The following is a 16,635-nucleotide window of genomic DNA, read 5'->3' on the forward strand; positions in this document are numbered from 1 at the left end:
GTGATGGGTTATCCTTAACCCGATTTGAGCACGAATAGGACAGAGTACGTGTCATGCTTGTAATTGGACAGTATACATGGACAGTTGACATGTCATGTGCGCGCACAGTTGTCGCACAATTCGTCGGGTTTGCTTTATGAAAACTTATAGCCGATGTCTGATTTCTCTCTCAAATTTTGTCATAGTTTTGATTTATTGGTAAAAGGACTTCGTTTTCTCTAATTCTGTCTGTAACCATACGCGTGATTAACAAATAGGACTCACGCTTCGCGGTCGTCCGATTTAGTTTGTTACTCGTATCATCACAGACTGAATTAGGCTCCGGTCTGTTCTATTACCATTCTATTTAACAAATAGATTCCAAACAAAAAAGTGGCACACGAGGCGCAGCCGAGTGTGTCACTGATGTTCTTACCATATTTTGACGTCCTCTGTGATCTATTACTGAACAGACGCACGGCAACTTGGAATCTATTTGTTTTATATAATAAAGAATTAAAAAAAAATTTAACGATGACGTCATCTACGCGTCTGTCCTCCAATAGATCATAAGTGAGAACCAATCAGAATGCGTGCATAACTGAGCTTATTATATAAATAGGGATAGAGTGTGAAAGTCGAAAGTTTTCTACCATGGTAAAAGTCAAAATATCTTATGGAACAAATATCAAAACAACCAATTGTTACTGTTTTTCTTTATTGTACGATGTTCTACTAAGGAATATCTCACTAAACTGAAATTTATTTACAAGAAATTTCACACAAATGTTACTGTGGTATTAATGATCACGAAGGGAAATCAACCTTTAAGGACAAAAATTTTATTAACTAAACTTCGATTCACAAATAGACGAGTTTGTGTACTCTGTCCACACCTTACTGAAGACCACCACAAATACAATTGCTCATATTTTTGACAAGAAAATTATCCCATCAGGTAACACATTAAGCATGCCAAGCCAAGCCACATCTTATGCAGCAGAGTTTTAAAATTACATACTCTAATTAAGCTCTACCAATGAAATATGAAACAAATAGAAGACACATTTGAACACCAGCAATCTTGACTTGCTTCATGTGTTTACAATGTTCAAAGAAAGCAGAGATGAATTAAAATATTTCCCTAGGGGTATAAAAATAAAACACACTTTAAACAAAAAAACTTTGGCAGTCACGATGACAGTGTTAGAGAAACCGCAGAACATGTATATGTCTCTTGAGACACATAGGGCAAATTGTTTGTCCAATTATCATGTTGCTTCATGCAGTATCTGAGCAAAATAAATCCCAAGATTATCTCTGAAAAATCACCACTTTGTGATACTTATTTGGATCAATGTTGGTAACTGAGCAACTAACCCACCTACCCCTCCCCTAACCCAACAACAATCAACTGATGACAAGTTAGGGTTAATGTTGTGTTAGGGGAGGGGTTGGTGTGTAGTAGCTTAGATACTGACTGAGACCACTTATTTTTCCTATGTTAAATGCTATGATCTACTTCATGAGAGCAAATCACTTCAAGAGTGGAAGTGACATGCATTTAGTTAGGACTCCTCAGTGTCTGCCTCATCAGCTTGTGCTTGACTGACCAGCTCTGTGTCACACAGTTCACACTTTGTCTTACCAGGCTCATTAACCAAGGTACACATGGGACACACATTGCGCCCTTCTTGAGCATCTACCTCTCGCAAGGTGTCACACCCCAGGCACACCAGCACTTGTGGTCCGTTTATCATGGTACACTGCTTGCATTCCCAGGGGGGTCCTTCCTCTTTCTTTGGCTTCCTTTTCCTTACCCTGCTACTAGTCCTCGGTTGTTCTCTACCCCTGGTTGTAAGCATGCTTGACACAAATCGATGTCCACTTGAACTCTTTGGGCATGTGAGTGACAAGGATGCACAAGTTGCACAGTAAAAATGCCGACAGTGTAGGCACCTTTTTGATGCATGTGCTGTAGGGTTCTGACAGTCGGCAGCAAAACAATAATTTCTGTCCCTAGTAACACACTGCTGACTGTCCAGACTTCTAAACCCATCGGTGGACATCAGTCTTTGCCCAGGGAGAAGTAAGGTGCTGTCTAAGCTGAGAGGTCCCCCCTGATTTGCTGGGGGCGTTAAACTCCATTCATCACTTGAAGTTGATTGTCTCCTGTTGTCAGTATCAACACCTGAAAACCAAAAAGCCAGTAGGGCTCAGACACCATCCATGAATAAGAGGAGCAAGGGCAAGGGCGGGGCTCTTAGATTCATCCAAACATAAATTTTATATGAATAAAAGAGGGGGGGAAGCAAAAAATGCTCTTCACAAGAGGAGGGTTGAGAAACTATGAACGTGGACTCTCTCCATTTGTCCTGGATCTCCTCCATTAATAGCAACCCATCCAAGAGCAAAAAGAGACGTTGCAAAAATACGACTCACATATGTGACTGGTTGAGGTAACCATCTACTTACTCATTAGGAACACATGTGGTAAAATAAAAAAATACCTTCTGAATTTGTTGTATCAGTATTTACTCCAGTACCTCCACTTCTCAGGGAAACTACATCACCTGTATGCAAAGACATGAAAGTAACAGACCTGTTGATCACCCCCTTTTCAAAATGTGTTTGTAGGATTGAAAGGATTACTGAGTGCATTTTGTCTGAAGCCACATTCTCTATACAAACAGGGTTTGTGTCTCAGAGCACCCTTATGATTTTCTATGCACCAAAAGATAAATCCTGAATTTTTTCAGGTTTGTAATTTGAAATCTGTTTGTTCTTTAAATTAGGCTTGCTTGCTCTTGGCTTATTATCACCTATTCAATTTGTGGTTTTCTATCTCAATGAGTGTTGACAATCTCAAACTGAAAGAACTCACCCAAAGCAAAATGATTTTATAATGATGAACTGGAGGTACAAAAAACAAGTACAAAAACTCTGTACAAGATGCTGACCTAAGCACATGGAGCTTAACAAACTTGATTGGCTCTTTGGAATCAGGTGGTACATTTTGATTACAGGACCCATAATGTTACAATAGGTTAAAATTTGCTATAAGTTTGCAAGTCTCTAAGACTGGAACAAAATATTGTGAATCAGCTCATGCAATGTATATTTTTCTGCTTCAATATTCATTTTTCCTTTTTTGCTAACTTACCGCAGCATCATCTGACAAAGGAAAAACAGGAAAGTGAACAACTGAGCCAACAACAACAATAAGACACACATCAGTACGACATATTTCAAGTGAAACTAACCATTGGGACTGAGAAGTCGAAGTCTATCAATTTCATCCTGTAATTCATCAAGCAAGCTTGTTTGTTTCTCTTCCGAATTTTTTGAATCTCTCAATTCTTCACTGTGGCTGCTAGGCAAAGTCTCCCCACCTACTGCTCCCTCAAGCTCAGTATCACTCTCTATTTCTTCTGCATCTGAGTGGTCTGAGCTCCCACCTAGAGGGTTAAATGAAATAGCAAAGATTATGTCTTTGATCTCCTCTTTAAAGGAAAGCACAAATTGTACAGTTGTCAAAAGACTTTGTAAAAAGTCCTTTGACATAGAATTTTCAGGTTTAAAAAAATTTGAAAGCTTTATTAGCTTTGCTGGTCAAAGACAACCTAAAATTTCAGGTCCTCTGCTTTCAATCCATGGCCTTGTGGCAAAAATATTGAGATTTTAAGACTGCTAACAAAATTAGCATTATAAAACTTCCTGTATATTTTTCAGAAGGCTTCCAAGATTTTTTAAAATGATTATATCAACAATTTTAGCAACAGTTCCAATGCCTCAGATCAAGACCTATCCCGAGGGAATATTTTCAAAATTATCTCTATGGCAACTGGACATATCTGTACCATCATGTGCTAGTTTACACTAACCCAACTCATTTAGACCTGACCCTGAGCTACTGTGGTCAGGACTTTCAGGCTCGAACACAGGTAACCCAGGAGCTGGACTTTCATCCCATCTTGGTTGCGTCAAACGTGTGTGAACAATTTCCTCCAATCCTTGCAATAGGCTTTGAAACAGGGGGTTTTCACCATTTTCCTGAAGATCTTCTGTCTGTGTCTCAGCATCATACATTTCTTTTTTCCCTGACAGTTCATGTTTGTTCAGCCCAGCCAGAGGCTCCTCTGTGAAAAACAAGTTATGAATATGTTGTTGACAAGCATCATGAGGTCAAAATGACTGAATACTGGAAGGTTTTTTTCGTATATTATTGTTGACTGGGATGAAGGTGAGGTCCATAAAAATGCAAAAAGTGACCAGTTCCCTGCAAGAAGGCTTAGAGAACAGATCAAGGTAGTGAATATATTGAGCATGTGAGAGGGCTGGCATGAAAAATGATGACTTTCATTTTCATGTGAGAGCTCTAGCTTGCTGGTTAAAAGCTCCAGCACATTAGTGCTCATGTTGAAGTGATAAAATAGGACCTGCTTTCCAGATGAGATGCCATTACCTATTATTCATCTTGTCTTTTTAAAGTGGGTTGCATTTAAATGCAAAAAGAGCTCTAGGCCAGTGGCTTCTGATCCAACCGAATTATTTTTTTTTCATAATTCAAACCGCAGACAGCTCTTGTCATAATGGAGGGTTTCGCAACTCTTCTACAATGACATGTGCCACAATTCATTCTATACTTTCCAGATCTATACCAATAGTTCCCAAATTATAGAATTCCTGAAGACCCATAACAAACCTTTCTGGCCTGGCTTTAGGACTCTGATTTCCCCAATCTGTGTCTCCAGAATGCAAGTGATATCATACTCAAAGTAATAAGTGAGATTGCTTGTTTCCTTGGGCTCCAATACAACCTTTTCCATCAGATCACAAACTTCATCAACAAGTCCATAGATACGGCGCTTCTCATCCACTAAAGCACTGTCATTATTCTGACATTTCTGGATCAGAGAATATGCTGTTTCACACTTATTCACAATTTCGGTCATCATGCTGAATGAGAAAAGAACATAACAATAGTTGATGTATTATACAAGCTTCTAGATCACCATGGTTGATTCAGAGGTCAATCTGACGAATAAATTGTAAGATTTTTCCCAGCAGAAAATGCAATTTCTCTACACAATTAAAGCAACAAAAATAGAGAAAATCAAAATTTCTTAAATCAAATGCCAACACTCTATTAGGAAACAATCTTCTACAAACAAACAACACACATGCAACTCACATTTCCTCTGTTCACTATGATGAAGGGCTAACGCTTGAAATGTCACTTGTCAAATTCTTTATGGTGGCCAATTTATGTCATCAACTCAGTTGATAATACAATATTACCCTGTTATACAAACAATATCCTTCCCCTTAGTGGCTGAAACTCAAAATCCTCAGTGGAAGAGAAGCTATTTTGCTGCATACACAAAATTAACCCCTAAACTCCCAAGATCCAATGTTTAATTCTCCCTTCTAGTTGCTACACATTTCCTTGTAAATTAAGGATGAGAATTTGGTGTTAGATCAAGATAACAACTTCTACCTGATGTGAATTCTCCTCACCTGTTGGCTGGAAAATGTATGGCTTGGATATTAAAGGGAGAAGTTACAGAGACTTCAGGGACTTAAAGGGTTAAAGAATATCAAAACTAATTTCCCAATAATTACCTTTCTTGTTCATCCAAAGGTTTGATCTTCTGTTTTGTCCTGTCATCAACGTCACACTTCAGCACAGTTTCCCGTCGACTCATGCAAGCTCGCAGCACTCCCATATGTTTCATAATCCTGTCTCGCAAATACTGTTGAGTGTTCAGTATGGACTCCCTTGTATCAATCACGTTTCTTCTAGCTTTCTTCACGGTGTCATAATGATCACCCAATTTCTTGGACAAGCTGCGAAGCTCTTCACGAGTTGTTGTAGCAATGCTGGTGGCAAGTTCACATTTGTGTCCCATGTGCTTGCCATACACCTAGGTGGAACAAGCACTGGCATAAACAATCTGATTAGCACCCCTCACCTTTGTTACACCCTCCCCCTCCCAATCTATCACAACCACATTAAACCTCTCTAATAAACCCCTTTCCTCCCTTCTCCTTGATCAAAAACTAAATCATTTGTTATGATTATCCTAGACAATCTGACATACCCTAAACTACATCTCAGGTTTAGAACATGTTCAAAACTCTCTCAAACTCCTTAGTGTTTAGAAAAGGCCATGCAAACACTGAGAGTCCCTCAGAGCCTTGATTTGTAAATAAATTACTCCCAAAAATATGCATATGTATATGACAAAACATGCAGCTAAACTGATAGTGATTTGCATTTGTTACATCATACCATACAGATCCTCATGTAGAAATAACACTATACCTACGGACTACAATTCATCAGCATCCATAAAAAGACAAGTATATGATTTGGCTTGCAAGTTATAAATATGTGTTATTGACCAAGCGTGAGGTCTGGATGGCTGAAAATTGGCCAAATTCTTTTAGCATTTTTTCTACAACATTTGGCATATCCATTGCCAACATTGTCCAAAATATTAGAAGTTTTGTATTGAGTCTACTCCAAGCAGTTTTTGTTCTTGCACATGATTAAAGTGGACAATCCTGCTCAGGTGGCCAATCAGAACACATAAATTACTTCATATTACCCACAGGTGCTGCCAGCAAGATAATGACAAGAATTATCAAGGCCATGGTTTGAATTATCCACCTTAGCCTTTAGCTCAAGCAGATGACACAAACCAATGTTGCGTAAATCCTTCTTATTATTTCCTCATCCACTAACTCCTATTGTTAATTATTCATACCTGGCAGTAAATGCAGATAAGACAATTATCAGTATGACAGTAAACCTTCAGAGCTTCGTCGTGTTCTGGACAGAGATATTTATTATTCTCCTTCTCCTTTGATATTCCATCAGTTTGAGCTTCTTCTTTCCCTTCAAGAATCTCAAGCACTCCAAAGTTTTTAGGTAGATTTCTCACAGACTCAAAAGTCCTTGGAAACAAAGTGGTCTCGATTTTACATGTTGGACAACAGATTGTACCAGGATTTCGGGCTTGAAAAGCTAACTTGTTCAAACATCCTTTGAAGGCAAGAGGAGAGAAAACATTTAGCAACTCTTAGCTTGAACACTCAATGTCAAATTTGACATTAAGTGTATCTCTTGCATCTATTGCTTGAGTATTTCTAAGTATAAGTACTAAAATGTATTAACCCTTTAACATCCAAGATCTGATTTTTAATTCTCCCCTCTAGTCATTACAAGTTTCCCTGTAATGAGAATTTAGTGTTAGATCAAGATAACAACTTCTACCTGATGAGTTAAAGTATTCTCATTACAAAATAATGCTTGGATTTTATATGGAGAGTTTACATGTCAATCACTGCTGGAAGTTAGAGAGATTTCCCTCATAACTAATGAAGAAAATTTGAATGAGGTCTGGTTGGCTTAGAGTTGCTTTGTGCATGTGATGTTCTTCTTTAAGACATACGGACTTATTTCAACATTTTATGCTGATGCAAAAACATTTTTCATTAGTTTTAATTGTTAATACACACATGTAGAGGTATTCACAATGGACAGTGAAGATGTAGACTATATTTTCTTCAAAACAATTTGTAAATGTTTTGTTTCACGATTAAACGTCACTTTCTCAAATTAATCAGTTTTTGTTCCTTATTAATATTCATATTCTTGATTATCTGGACTATTTCGTCTAGTCCCAACGAGTCCGGATAATCGAGGTTCGACTGTCATAAAATATTCCAATAGGAATCAATACTTTTGTAAAATAAACAAAGGAACTCAAAGAATCACACAACCCTCTTTTCTTTCTCTACTGAGGCCTATTGTGCATCCTCAACTCAGGGGGAGGGAAGGGAAGGGGTTTCGAATAAATTTCTCGAAACGAAAAATTACGTCGAGAAAAGTCCGCTTAAGCAGGCGCAAGCGAAAGCAAACTCGTCTAGAATGATAAACAAACTTTGATTCGAGCGGTTATAGATAAAACGTGGATTTTTAATGATTTGTTGAGGGGATAATGTTTTACAAATTCCAGACAAGCCTGCATAATTTGAACGGTATCAAATGAAATCAATCATTCCATAAGTAAACATCGGTTTCAGATCGCTATAGCTACAGTATGCTCATAAAATTTCTCTGGTGCAACATGGAACTATCTTTACGAAATCTTTTTTCTAAAAGAGGTTATAAAATAGTAATATACCTGTACAGTATGTGTGTCCGCAGATTAGATTTCTGGGAACGAACTGCACTTCATCTGACTTGAAGTCGTTGTAACACACAGAGCAACTCAGTCCCCTCAATTCAGCCATGGAAATTTCGACAAAAACGGGTGTAAATGGTAAAAGCCGAGGTTTAAAGCCGGTAATTACACAATACTAGCATTCCCAACAAAGCAAAGGCTTAAAACGATCGAAAACAAACACAGAAGCGCATTCTGTTATGACATTTCTCAGAAACAATGTGTAGCAGGAATTGATGTTTGGGTTGACATGCGCCCATGAGCTGTTGGTCAGTGGTGATTCGAGGAAACAATATGGCGGATTGATCCGATCAGACAGCATGCAATTAGACGAGGAAGATATCGAAAATCAAAAGCCTCAGAAACCTTGTAGCGGCCTTAGAAAGGAACTGAAGGATTGCATTTTAGCAAGTGATTGTGTAAAAAAGGTAAAATTTGCCATAAATGTATTATATTGTGGCAAGCTTTATGCTCGTCCTGGTTGATTTTAAGTAGCTTAAGCTTACATTCGAACGATTACATAGGTTCAGAAGTTGAGTTAATAGAGACTACCGTGTTCGAGTACAATCATAACATCCAAAATATATTTCTACTGGTTTCTGTCTTTCATGAATGTTACTAACCCTAAATAACATTTCATGCTTTGAGGGTGAACGATATTTACATAACTCTACCTCTCCTCTCTGTGGCATGTTCAGCAGTTCGGATCATAAAGCTGGACGTAACCAAAGAGGAATTGCTGAATATTCAGAACTGAATGAGTAGATTACTCTTGAAACTAGGATGGGACAAAAGGAGATTGATATATTGGAGCCCCTCTCGTAATTGATTAATTGATTAGGTGTTAATTGATTGATTCACACGACTGACTGACTGACCACAATGACTGACTGAAAACAGAATTACTGACTGAATGACTGACTGAATACAGACTGACTGACTGACTGCTTTACTAACTGAAAACAGAATGACTGACTTACTGAATACAGAATGACTGACTTACTGAATACAGAATGACTGATTGATGGACTGCCTGAATGAGTGGTTGATTAATTCTCTCCTTTCATTCATGTGTTCCTTCATTCATTTCTTTTGTTGTCATTTTTTTTGTAGTTTGGATCCAAACCCAATGACTGTTTGAACCCTGATGCTCAAGGTATTAATGAGAACTGTAGAAGGGTCCAGTATGCATTCTTTGAGTGCAAGAGGTCACTGGTAAGGATGTTATTTTGGAACCTTTTTCAACTGTTTTTCCTTAACAACTCAGTCTCCTCTTGTTGAAAGGAGATTACATATCAGCTGTCAGTGTCTGTTCTGGCAAAGATCACTGATTACATTTATATATGGTAAATGGTAAAACAACCTGGTATTACTCTGTGGTATAATAGGTTGTTTGAGGAGGACTCTCTACTGGAGAATTGTGTCAAATTCCCAGGTCTTGTACCAGACTCCCTCTCCTGAATGGAACACAATTTAACACTGTTACCATTACTGTCTGAAAGCTGATCCTTTTAACTGTTGACTAGAAATATATTTGCTTTTTTAGTACTTGAAGCTTGTTAACAACAATATTCCCTTTACAGAGGTGTAGCAATTATTTTTCTAGGGGTTGAGTACCTACCTTACCAACAAATCAACATCTACCGGTAAACTGTGTTTTTAATCACAAAATGTACAATTTTGCATCACTGTTTTTCTTCTGTTTTGTGCTTTTCTGCCACCCAAATCATAAAGTTTGATTGTTTCAGAGTTTTTTTGAAAATAACCTTTTAATGGAGTTTCATGGCCACCCCAGCTCCCCCTTTCCACCCTTGGTGTGCCCCCCCCTGCAGTGGGATGATTTTCTGAGGTCTCATTACCTATCTGCCTGTCATTGTATTAACCCTTTAACTCTCATGAATGACCAAGACAGAATTTCTCCTTACAATATCAATACAATATTAACCAGATAAGTGATGAGAATAAAGAAAAATATCAATTTGGGAATAATTAGTTGATCCAATACTAACCTCTCTGAACTAACATTATAAGAATTGTAAGGTTGACAGCAAGGAGAATTACAAATTTGATCCGGGAGTTAAAGGGTTAAAAGGGTTTAAGAGAATGCATCAAAGGATCAGTTTTTGGAGCAAAAAGGGAAAGATGTGGTTGGACTGACAAACTTCTCATTTTTTATTTGTTGACAGTTAGATTTTCGCACCCGTTTCAGGGGAAGAAAAGGATACTGATGGAGGAACACAGGAACGTTGTTTTTAGTGGATTGGACAATCAATAAATGCTACCTCACAGAGAATGTAAATACTCAAAGAATCGTGATTGAAACATCTTGAAATGTGTTTTTTCCCAAAGCTATAGATTTTTTGAGGGAAAAATGCTGAAAAAATGAGCAGTTATTTTCGTAATAAAAAAGTCTTCTTTTGAAAATAAAGACGAGCATATAGTATCACCAATGAATAAAGGGGTAAGTTCCCGAGAGAATCTGTGGTGCCACGTTGATGGGGGAGTCTAGCAGGGTAATTTGGTTTTATCAACTGTGCTGATGATGTAAATTGGCCACCGTAAAGAGTTTCCAACCTGACATTTCGAGCGTTAGCCGTTCGTCGAGCGAATCACAATACATTATAAACTTAGTTTATAAAACCAAATTATATATAGTATCAACAGTTGATATCCTGTATATGTTCTTGTTTCGCCGATATTGCATAAGCTGGTACCAGGCTCTCTTGGTTAGAGGAGACGAACGAAATAACAAGCGAATGGAACTTAGTATTTGTCGGGTGAAACGGCAGCAGATTTTCTTTCTCTTTGTTTTTTATACCTCCAAAACTTCCGCCGTTTTGCGCCCACGTGCTGTCTCGCTCGTCTCTACTGACCGATGCCCTGCCAATGGCTGTTATTCCGAGGATTTATTCTGTTCATGCCAGAATTCAGGAACGATAAACTTTATCGATGGTTACTGCTGGAAAACTCTGAAAAAAAAATCATAGAGCCTTAGGTCAGTTAGACGAAAATGATTCGTCATTTCTCAGCGTAAGATGTTTCGCGCGTTTACAGAAATCGGCTAAAGAACAAATGTTGTGACGCTCGCGTTCCAAAGTTAACACGGCAGTCCACAGCACCGAAATGAATACGATGAGAAAGGTGGTACATTTTTTAGCTCGATAATGAACTAAAGAAAGGCGTTATTCTTCTCATCCCGTACACCTGACATACAAAATTCTAAGTCTCTCTCGAAGAAACGAGTCTCAGACCTTCGGTTTTGGCCCTTCGATGCTTTGCTAATGATTCGTTACTCTTGGGTTCAAACCATTTCTTGTTAATATTCCAATTAGTACGCCGTAAGATCTAATTTTTGATTAGCTTATCCAAGCACTTCAGATTCTTCTTCTGTTGAAATGTAGGTTACCAACATTCTCTCCGACTCTCTCGGCGTAATTCCGACATGAAACTGGATACTAATCAGTGGAAAACACCTCGGTGTAGTAAAGAAAGATGTTGATCGCATCTCCTCTTTCTCCCGCCCTCGTAACAACACGAATGACATTTCCCTTTGTTTCATTACCGAGCTCAAAAATTTGTCATCTTTCTTTTGCTAGTTACCCACACGACGCTTTCAATGTTTCAGATCCTAGCAATATACAGGTCGCGTCTTACACAATAACTCAGTCATGACCTAACTCCTCACGAGAGTTCGCCGTAACTCATCGTACAGTCTGATTTCCCGGTTGTGATCGGTGCTGGAAAAGACTGTTGTCTGTAAAAGTGACTGACGTTTCAGCAGCCTAAGCAGAAGTTATCATTAGGGTCAAGTGAGGAGTTCTTTGTTAGTAGAGCACAACTCAGGTTTGGTCAGTCAATGCAGCTGATATCAACCCTTTCGAGGACTTTTCTCTTCCGCGGACGATCAGACTACTCAATCAACATTTAGTAGTTTTTAGCAAGTTTTAAAAAGCATGCTGAAAGAAGAATAATTTAAAGTAAATCCTTCAGGAGTGGAACCAAATAAAAAGTGAACGGCCGAGTCAGTAGAGCGATTATTTTTTTTTTAAACGCTTTCCTAGCGCTTGGCCTTTCCATATTCTCTTTATTTGCCTGTCGTAATTCATGAGTATTCCCACCCTCCAAAAGGTATGATTATTCTTTTTTGGAAACTGAATCTAGAAAGGAAAAACCCAATATTTATTTGTCTTAAGTTTTTTTTTTCTTCCTCTTTGCGCTAAAATACTAACTCGTCCGAAGGTCATGTGCCATTTCTGATCAAGTTTAAAGCTCATTTGATAATTACTGAATTTTCGCCCATTCGAAGCGCCTTTTGTGTTCGTTGTTTGAGGAAGAGTCAGTTTCATTTGTAGAGCAATTCAAGGACGCGCTTTGTGGGCAGTTGTGGGTTGAAAATTCATGCCTTTCATATCTGTCCACACTTCTGTAATATTTGCAGAACTCTCGCTTGTAAACTTTTACGGAGAGATGTTTCGAAATCTGTCAGGTTTTCTGCCTTGATACATCAGAAAATAGAATCGTCCCTTTGAAGAAGCTTTAGAACGACGCAGAAAAACTCAGGCTTCTTGTGAAGTACCGCAAGAGTGAATTTATGAGTATTTTCAAAGAAAGTCATTTTCAAAACAGCAGTGGCGAGAAATAGGAGACTTTACATCATGCTACCATATGCATTTTAACGAATTCACCTCGATAACCATATTTTTACACCTTGAATCGAAACAAATTTTAATTTGGTTCTGTCGTCCATTCAGAGAAATAATAAAAAGTTAGCCTTGAGTCGCAAGGTATAAAAAAATGCCACAGATGTATTAAATATATTGTTATTCCTCTTTTGTTCCTATCAAACAATTAACGAAGCAGGTATCTTTTTTTTTTCAAAGCTCAAGCTGGTTTTGTGAAAAGGTCATTTCTCTCGACCAATTGTAATTCAAATGCAATTTTACGTGACAAAATTGGCCAAAATTGACCAATGCGTATTTCACACATGGCAAAGTTAATATTAAGATATTTTCTGTGTTAAAAAAAATTGTGAAAGCGACCGACCAGAAAGTCCGTCGTTCAGTCTCCTTGTTTTAATAGATTTCGAGCCTCGTACGTGATAAAAAAAAGTTGTGAAGTGTTTACGAAGGTTAGAAAAGCACACTTCTTGGTCTTACATCATTCAACATTGTTCAAAATCTTCGACAAGCTGCCAATTCGTTTTCACAGCAGATGTTCCTGACAGTCACAATCTAGCTTTTTACTGCGGCTAGAAGATGTGTGTGAAGTCAGTGTTTTGTAACGTTTGCCCTAGTGACACTAAGGAAGCCATTCTTGAGTAAATTTCCCTCGAACTGCAGAAGAAATTCACGGTCAGCAAAGACAGCCACACACATACACACAAGCGTACTTTCTGTGGGACTATTTTCTCTCACAAGACAAAAAGGGAGATCAATTGATGTCTCAGGCTTATAATTTAATTCCTTTTCTGAGTATAATTTTACTTTTATTAAGGTTGACTTGTTGGCAACAACTTGCTTTTTTTTTTTGAAGAATCGTTTTCCCTTAGGAATGAAATGAGCTGAAATGAAATACGGCCATGGCAGGTTAGGAAAAATAAAGCTTCGATTCGCGTATAGAAAATCGAGGAAATGAGATGCGAAGTTTTTTAGGGCAGGAAGCTTCAAAGATGATAGCTGGATCTTGAAATGCTTGTCCTAAATGGCTTTGCCTAGTTCGTGTCTACAGCCCTTCGGCACAATAGGAAGGCGGGAGCTAAATTACTACTTTGATTAGAAATTTTGTGATTTCGACAAGCGCCGTCGTAATGTCAAATAGAGCAGTTGGTCGAGGTATGATTATGGCGAAGTCTTTCCTACTAATGGATATTAAATAACTAAGTATGGAATTAAAATTAGTGTAAACACATGATATTCCGACAGAGTTTAAAAACGTTTCACCGCCGTCATTTGCTCTTCTTCCACTCGTTTTCGTTTTCTCGAATATGCAAAACAATGAACGTTTAAAACTGAAGAAAAGGAAGGAGAATAAAAAAATTTGATGCGTACAGCGCGACCGCTTCTGAGTCTAAAAGCAAACACTCTTGCACGTGTGTTCGTAGAAGAAGTTCTGCCGGCCATAAGCGGTATTTTTAATACATAAGATTTATTTTAAATTTTGTACTTCTACGCACGAATACAATAACAAAACAGCGAAATAAAACGTTTCTTCTTCCAAAAATCGTGCTACTTTTAAATGAAATTTGTCGATCTGTCATCCCTATCAAAATCTTGTTTGTCCGCGACCTAAGCGTATTTATCAAGCGGACGTGTTTTAAAAAAAATTGGGGCGGTGAAAAAATAAATGTTTTGATTATGAAAAAATGGTAATTTATGATAATTTCCCTCGACTTATTAGCTATTGAGGCAATTTTACCCAAGAAACAGTTGTTTTGACAGATAAATGAGGGGTTTAAGGCTTCATTCGTATTTAAAAGCTATTGACAGGAAATTGACCAATGGCGTGCCGATAAATTATTGTATCTTATAGTAAGCAGAAAAGGTGTGCAATAAGAGCATTGCTTTTCTCCTTCCTCCCACTAGAGGGAAGAAAAAATTATCGCTCCAAGTTATAAGACACTCTGATGTAAAGTCAACAGCTGTTAACTTCCTACAAGCATTTAATTTCGGTGTCGATCGGTCAAGGAACAATTTCAACCAGTACTTGCTTTTTGAGAGTATCTGGCAGGATACCTTAGCTTTCTACTTTGGAAAGCCGTGATTCCTGGCCTGGGTGTTCGACAAGCAAATGAGCATACTGCCTAATGTTTATTTGATCACTAAACACAAATAATTCAAGAGTTTAATTCTTGGGTACCGTTGCGTTTTCAAGTGAAGGAGATGAACAGTTTAGTAGAGGAAAGCGTGGCGACGCCAACCTCGTTGTTGAATTTTGTCAGCAATGCAACAAGCACGCTGAAATTCGCTTTGGATAAACCGATAAAGCCGAAGAGGAAGGTTAACCACCGAAAATATCTTCAACGCCAGCTCAACGGAAGGTCATCTTCGGCAACAACGTCATCATTCGACGGTTCTTGGATAAGTCAAGGAGAGATGCTATTTGATCACGTTTTAAAAAGTGGGCAACGAGGAAGCCCTAGCGCTGTCGTTCGAGCTGAGAAATCAACAGCAATTTCCCGGGAAAACCATTCGGAGAAAATTCAATCTTTAGGAGAGAGGAAACGTGCTCAAGGAAAAGAAGAAAAGAGTTGGAGAATTGCAAGAAGCCAGCAAATAAACGATTGTAAGTCTTCTGAAGCACCTTCCTCTCAGCCTTCACAGCCGCTGAGAAAGCGAAAACTTCCCGAGTCTTTCTGGACCGAGCCGTCACCTAAAGCTTCGCGTAAACCTCTGCAAGCAACTCGGCAGTCTAACACAAATTTGGCGACAAATGAATTACAACGCTCAGAGCTTGAAATCTTGGATTGGCTTCGTCCTGAACTAGACGACTTTATCGAACGTTGGTCAGAGGAGAGCGAATGCGCGTCGAATAACTCGAGTCGACCTGACAGTTTATCAGATAGTCCATCCACTCTCGATCCTCATTCGCCATATTCCGACGAATCGGAAAATGTCGGATCAATGGACGAATTTTTTGAGCAACGAGTGCCTTTTTCCTTCGATTCTTCAACGAAAAATGGCGAATATACAACTAACGTCCCTTCAATAAGGAACTTATCGAACACTAACTTGAATTTTGCGGATAACCGAACATACAGTGTGCCGCAAAATTATGTTCAGAGGCAAATGAGCCATTCTGTTTCCTGTTACGGTGGACACTACGGCTTTTCTGCAAATAAATGGAACACAAATCCAGTTCAGCCGAACTATTTCGAAACTGGATACAATATTTTATCTTGAAGGATAGTCGCGCGGCGCAAACGAGAAACCAATTTAATTTCAATAAAACGTAGACAATTTCTCCGGTCCGGCGGCACTTTAAATCTCTTTTACTAATTTATAAGTTATTACGAAAGACAGCAGGTAATATAAAAGTTGCCCAAAGGTTTCAAAGGTAGCTTTTTGGTTGTCAAATTCTGACTGTTTGCATCACAGAAAGCTTGTCAACTGTCAAATCATTGACGCCTCGAAACTTCTGTATTTACGAATTACATGTAAAACAGTCTAACTTAGATTTTTTTAAGATGAGCTATCAAATGCTCCACTGACTTAAAAGATTGAAATTTTAGCCGGTTAGATACGGTGAAAAAAAAGATACTTTGTTGGAGTAAAAATTTACATCGATGACCGGGCTAAACACACGCATTATACGAACACTTTGAAAGTTATACACATTAACACTTGTTATATTTCTGTCCTTCCCCCAAAGGTACATATAAAACTGTTTTACTTTTAACATAGAAAAATAAACTTATCTTAAACAA

General features: G+C 38.2%; 3 protein-coding genes across 3 annotated transcripts; 2 read left to right on the top strand and 1 right to left on the bottom strand.

The window, feature by feature from the left end:
• Positions 1 to 694: 694 nt before the first annotated feature.
• LOC136278079 (uncharacterized) lies at positions 695 to 8,437 on the bottom strand. The gene is made up of 8 exons (XM_066161282.1): positions 8,175 to 8,437; positions 6,753 to 7,030; positions 5,605 to 5,906; positions 4,685 to 4,938; positions 3,864 to 4,118; positions 3,243 to 3,437; positions 2,490 to 2,552; positions 695 to 2,170 (listed from the first exon to the last, which is right to left on the bottom strand). The coding sequence occupies exons 1-8, from the start codon at positions 8,281 to 8,283 to the stop codon at positions 1,548 to 1,550; spliced, it is 2,079 nt and encodes a 692-aa protein (XP_066017379.1). The 5' UTR covers positions 8,284 to 8,437; the 3' UTR covers positions 695 to 1,547.
• A 67-nt stretch (positions 8,438 to 8,504) lies between these two features.
• LOC131789742 (cytochrome c oxidase assembly factor 5-like) lies at positions 8,505 to 10,637 on the top strand. Its single transcript, XM_059106918.2, has 3 exons — positions 8,505 to 8,641; positions 9,327 to 9,428; positions 10,400 to 10,637. Exons 1-3 carry the CDS (start codon positions 8,534 to 8,536, stop codon positions 10,439 to 10,441), a joined length of 252 nt encoding a protein of 83 aa, XP_058962901.1. The 5' UTR covers positions 8,505 to 8,533; the 3' UTR covers positions 10,442 to 10,637.
• Positions 10,638 to 14,718: 4,081 nt separating this feature from the next.
• Positions 14,719 to 16,635, top strand: LOC131789741 (uncharacterized). Its single transcript, XM_059106917.2, has one exon. The coding sequence runs from the start codon at positions 15,092 to 15,094 to the stop codon at positions 16,109 to 16,111; it is 1,020 nt and encodes a 339-aa protein (XP_058962900.2). The 5' UTR covers positions 14,719 to 15,091; the 3' UTR covers positions 16,112 to 16,635.

The sequence above is a fragment of the Pocillopora verrucosa genome, chromosome 14 (genome assembly GCF_036669915.1).
Source record: "Pocillopora verrucosa isolate sample1 chromosome 14, ASM3666991v2, whole genome shotgun sequence".
Classification (NCBI taxonomy): Eukaryota; Metazoa; Cnidaria; class Anthozoa; order Scleractinia; family Pocilloporidae; genus Pocillopora; species Pocillopora verrucosa.

What these genes read in the sequence shown, in the direction of transcription:
- LOC131789742 (XM_059106918.2), top strand. Translation starts at nt 8,534, where the DNA reads ATGCAATTAGACGAGGAAGATATCGAAAATCAAAAGCCTCAGAAACCT. An exon ending in CAAGTGATTGTGTAAAAAAG is followed by an intron (nt 8,642 to 9,326) that starts GTAAAATTTGCC and finishes TTTTTTTTGTAG; the next exon opens with TTTGGATCCAAACCCAATGA. An exon ending in TTGAGTGCAAGAGGTCACTG is followed by an intron (nt 9,429 to 10,399) that starts GTAAGGATGTTA and finishes ATTTGTTGACAG; the next exon opens with TTAGATTTTCGCACCCGTTT.
- LOC131789741 (XM_059106917.2), top strand. Translation starts at nt 15,092, where the DNA reads ATGAACAGTTTAGTAGAGGAAAGCGTGGCGACGCCAACCTCGTTGTTG.
- LOC136278079 (XM_066161282.1), bottom strand. Translation starts at nt 8,283, where the DNA reads ATGGCTGAATTGAGGGGACTGAGTTGCTCTGTGTGTTACAACGACTTC. An exon ending in TTATCTGCATTTACTGCCAG is followed by an intron (nt 5,907 to 6,752) that starts GTATGAATAATT and finishes TGTTCCACCTAG; the next exon opens with GTGTATGGCAAGCACATGGG. An exon ending in CCTTTGGATGAACAAGAAAG is followed by an intron (nt 4,939 to 5,604) that starts GTAATTATTGGG and finishes TTTCTCATTCAG; the next exon opens with CATGATGACCGAAATTGTGA.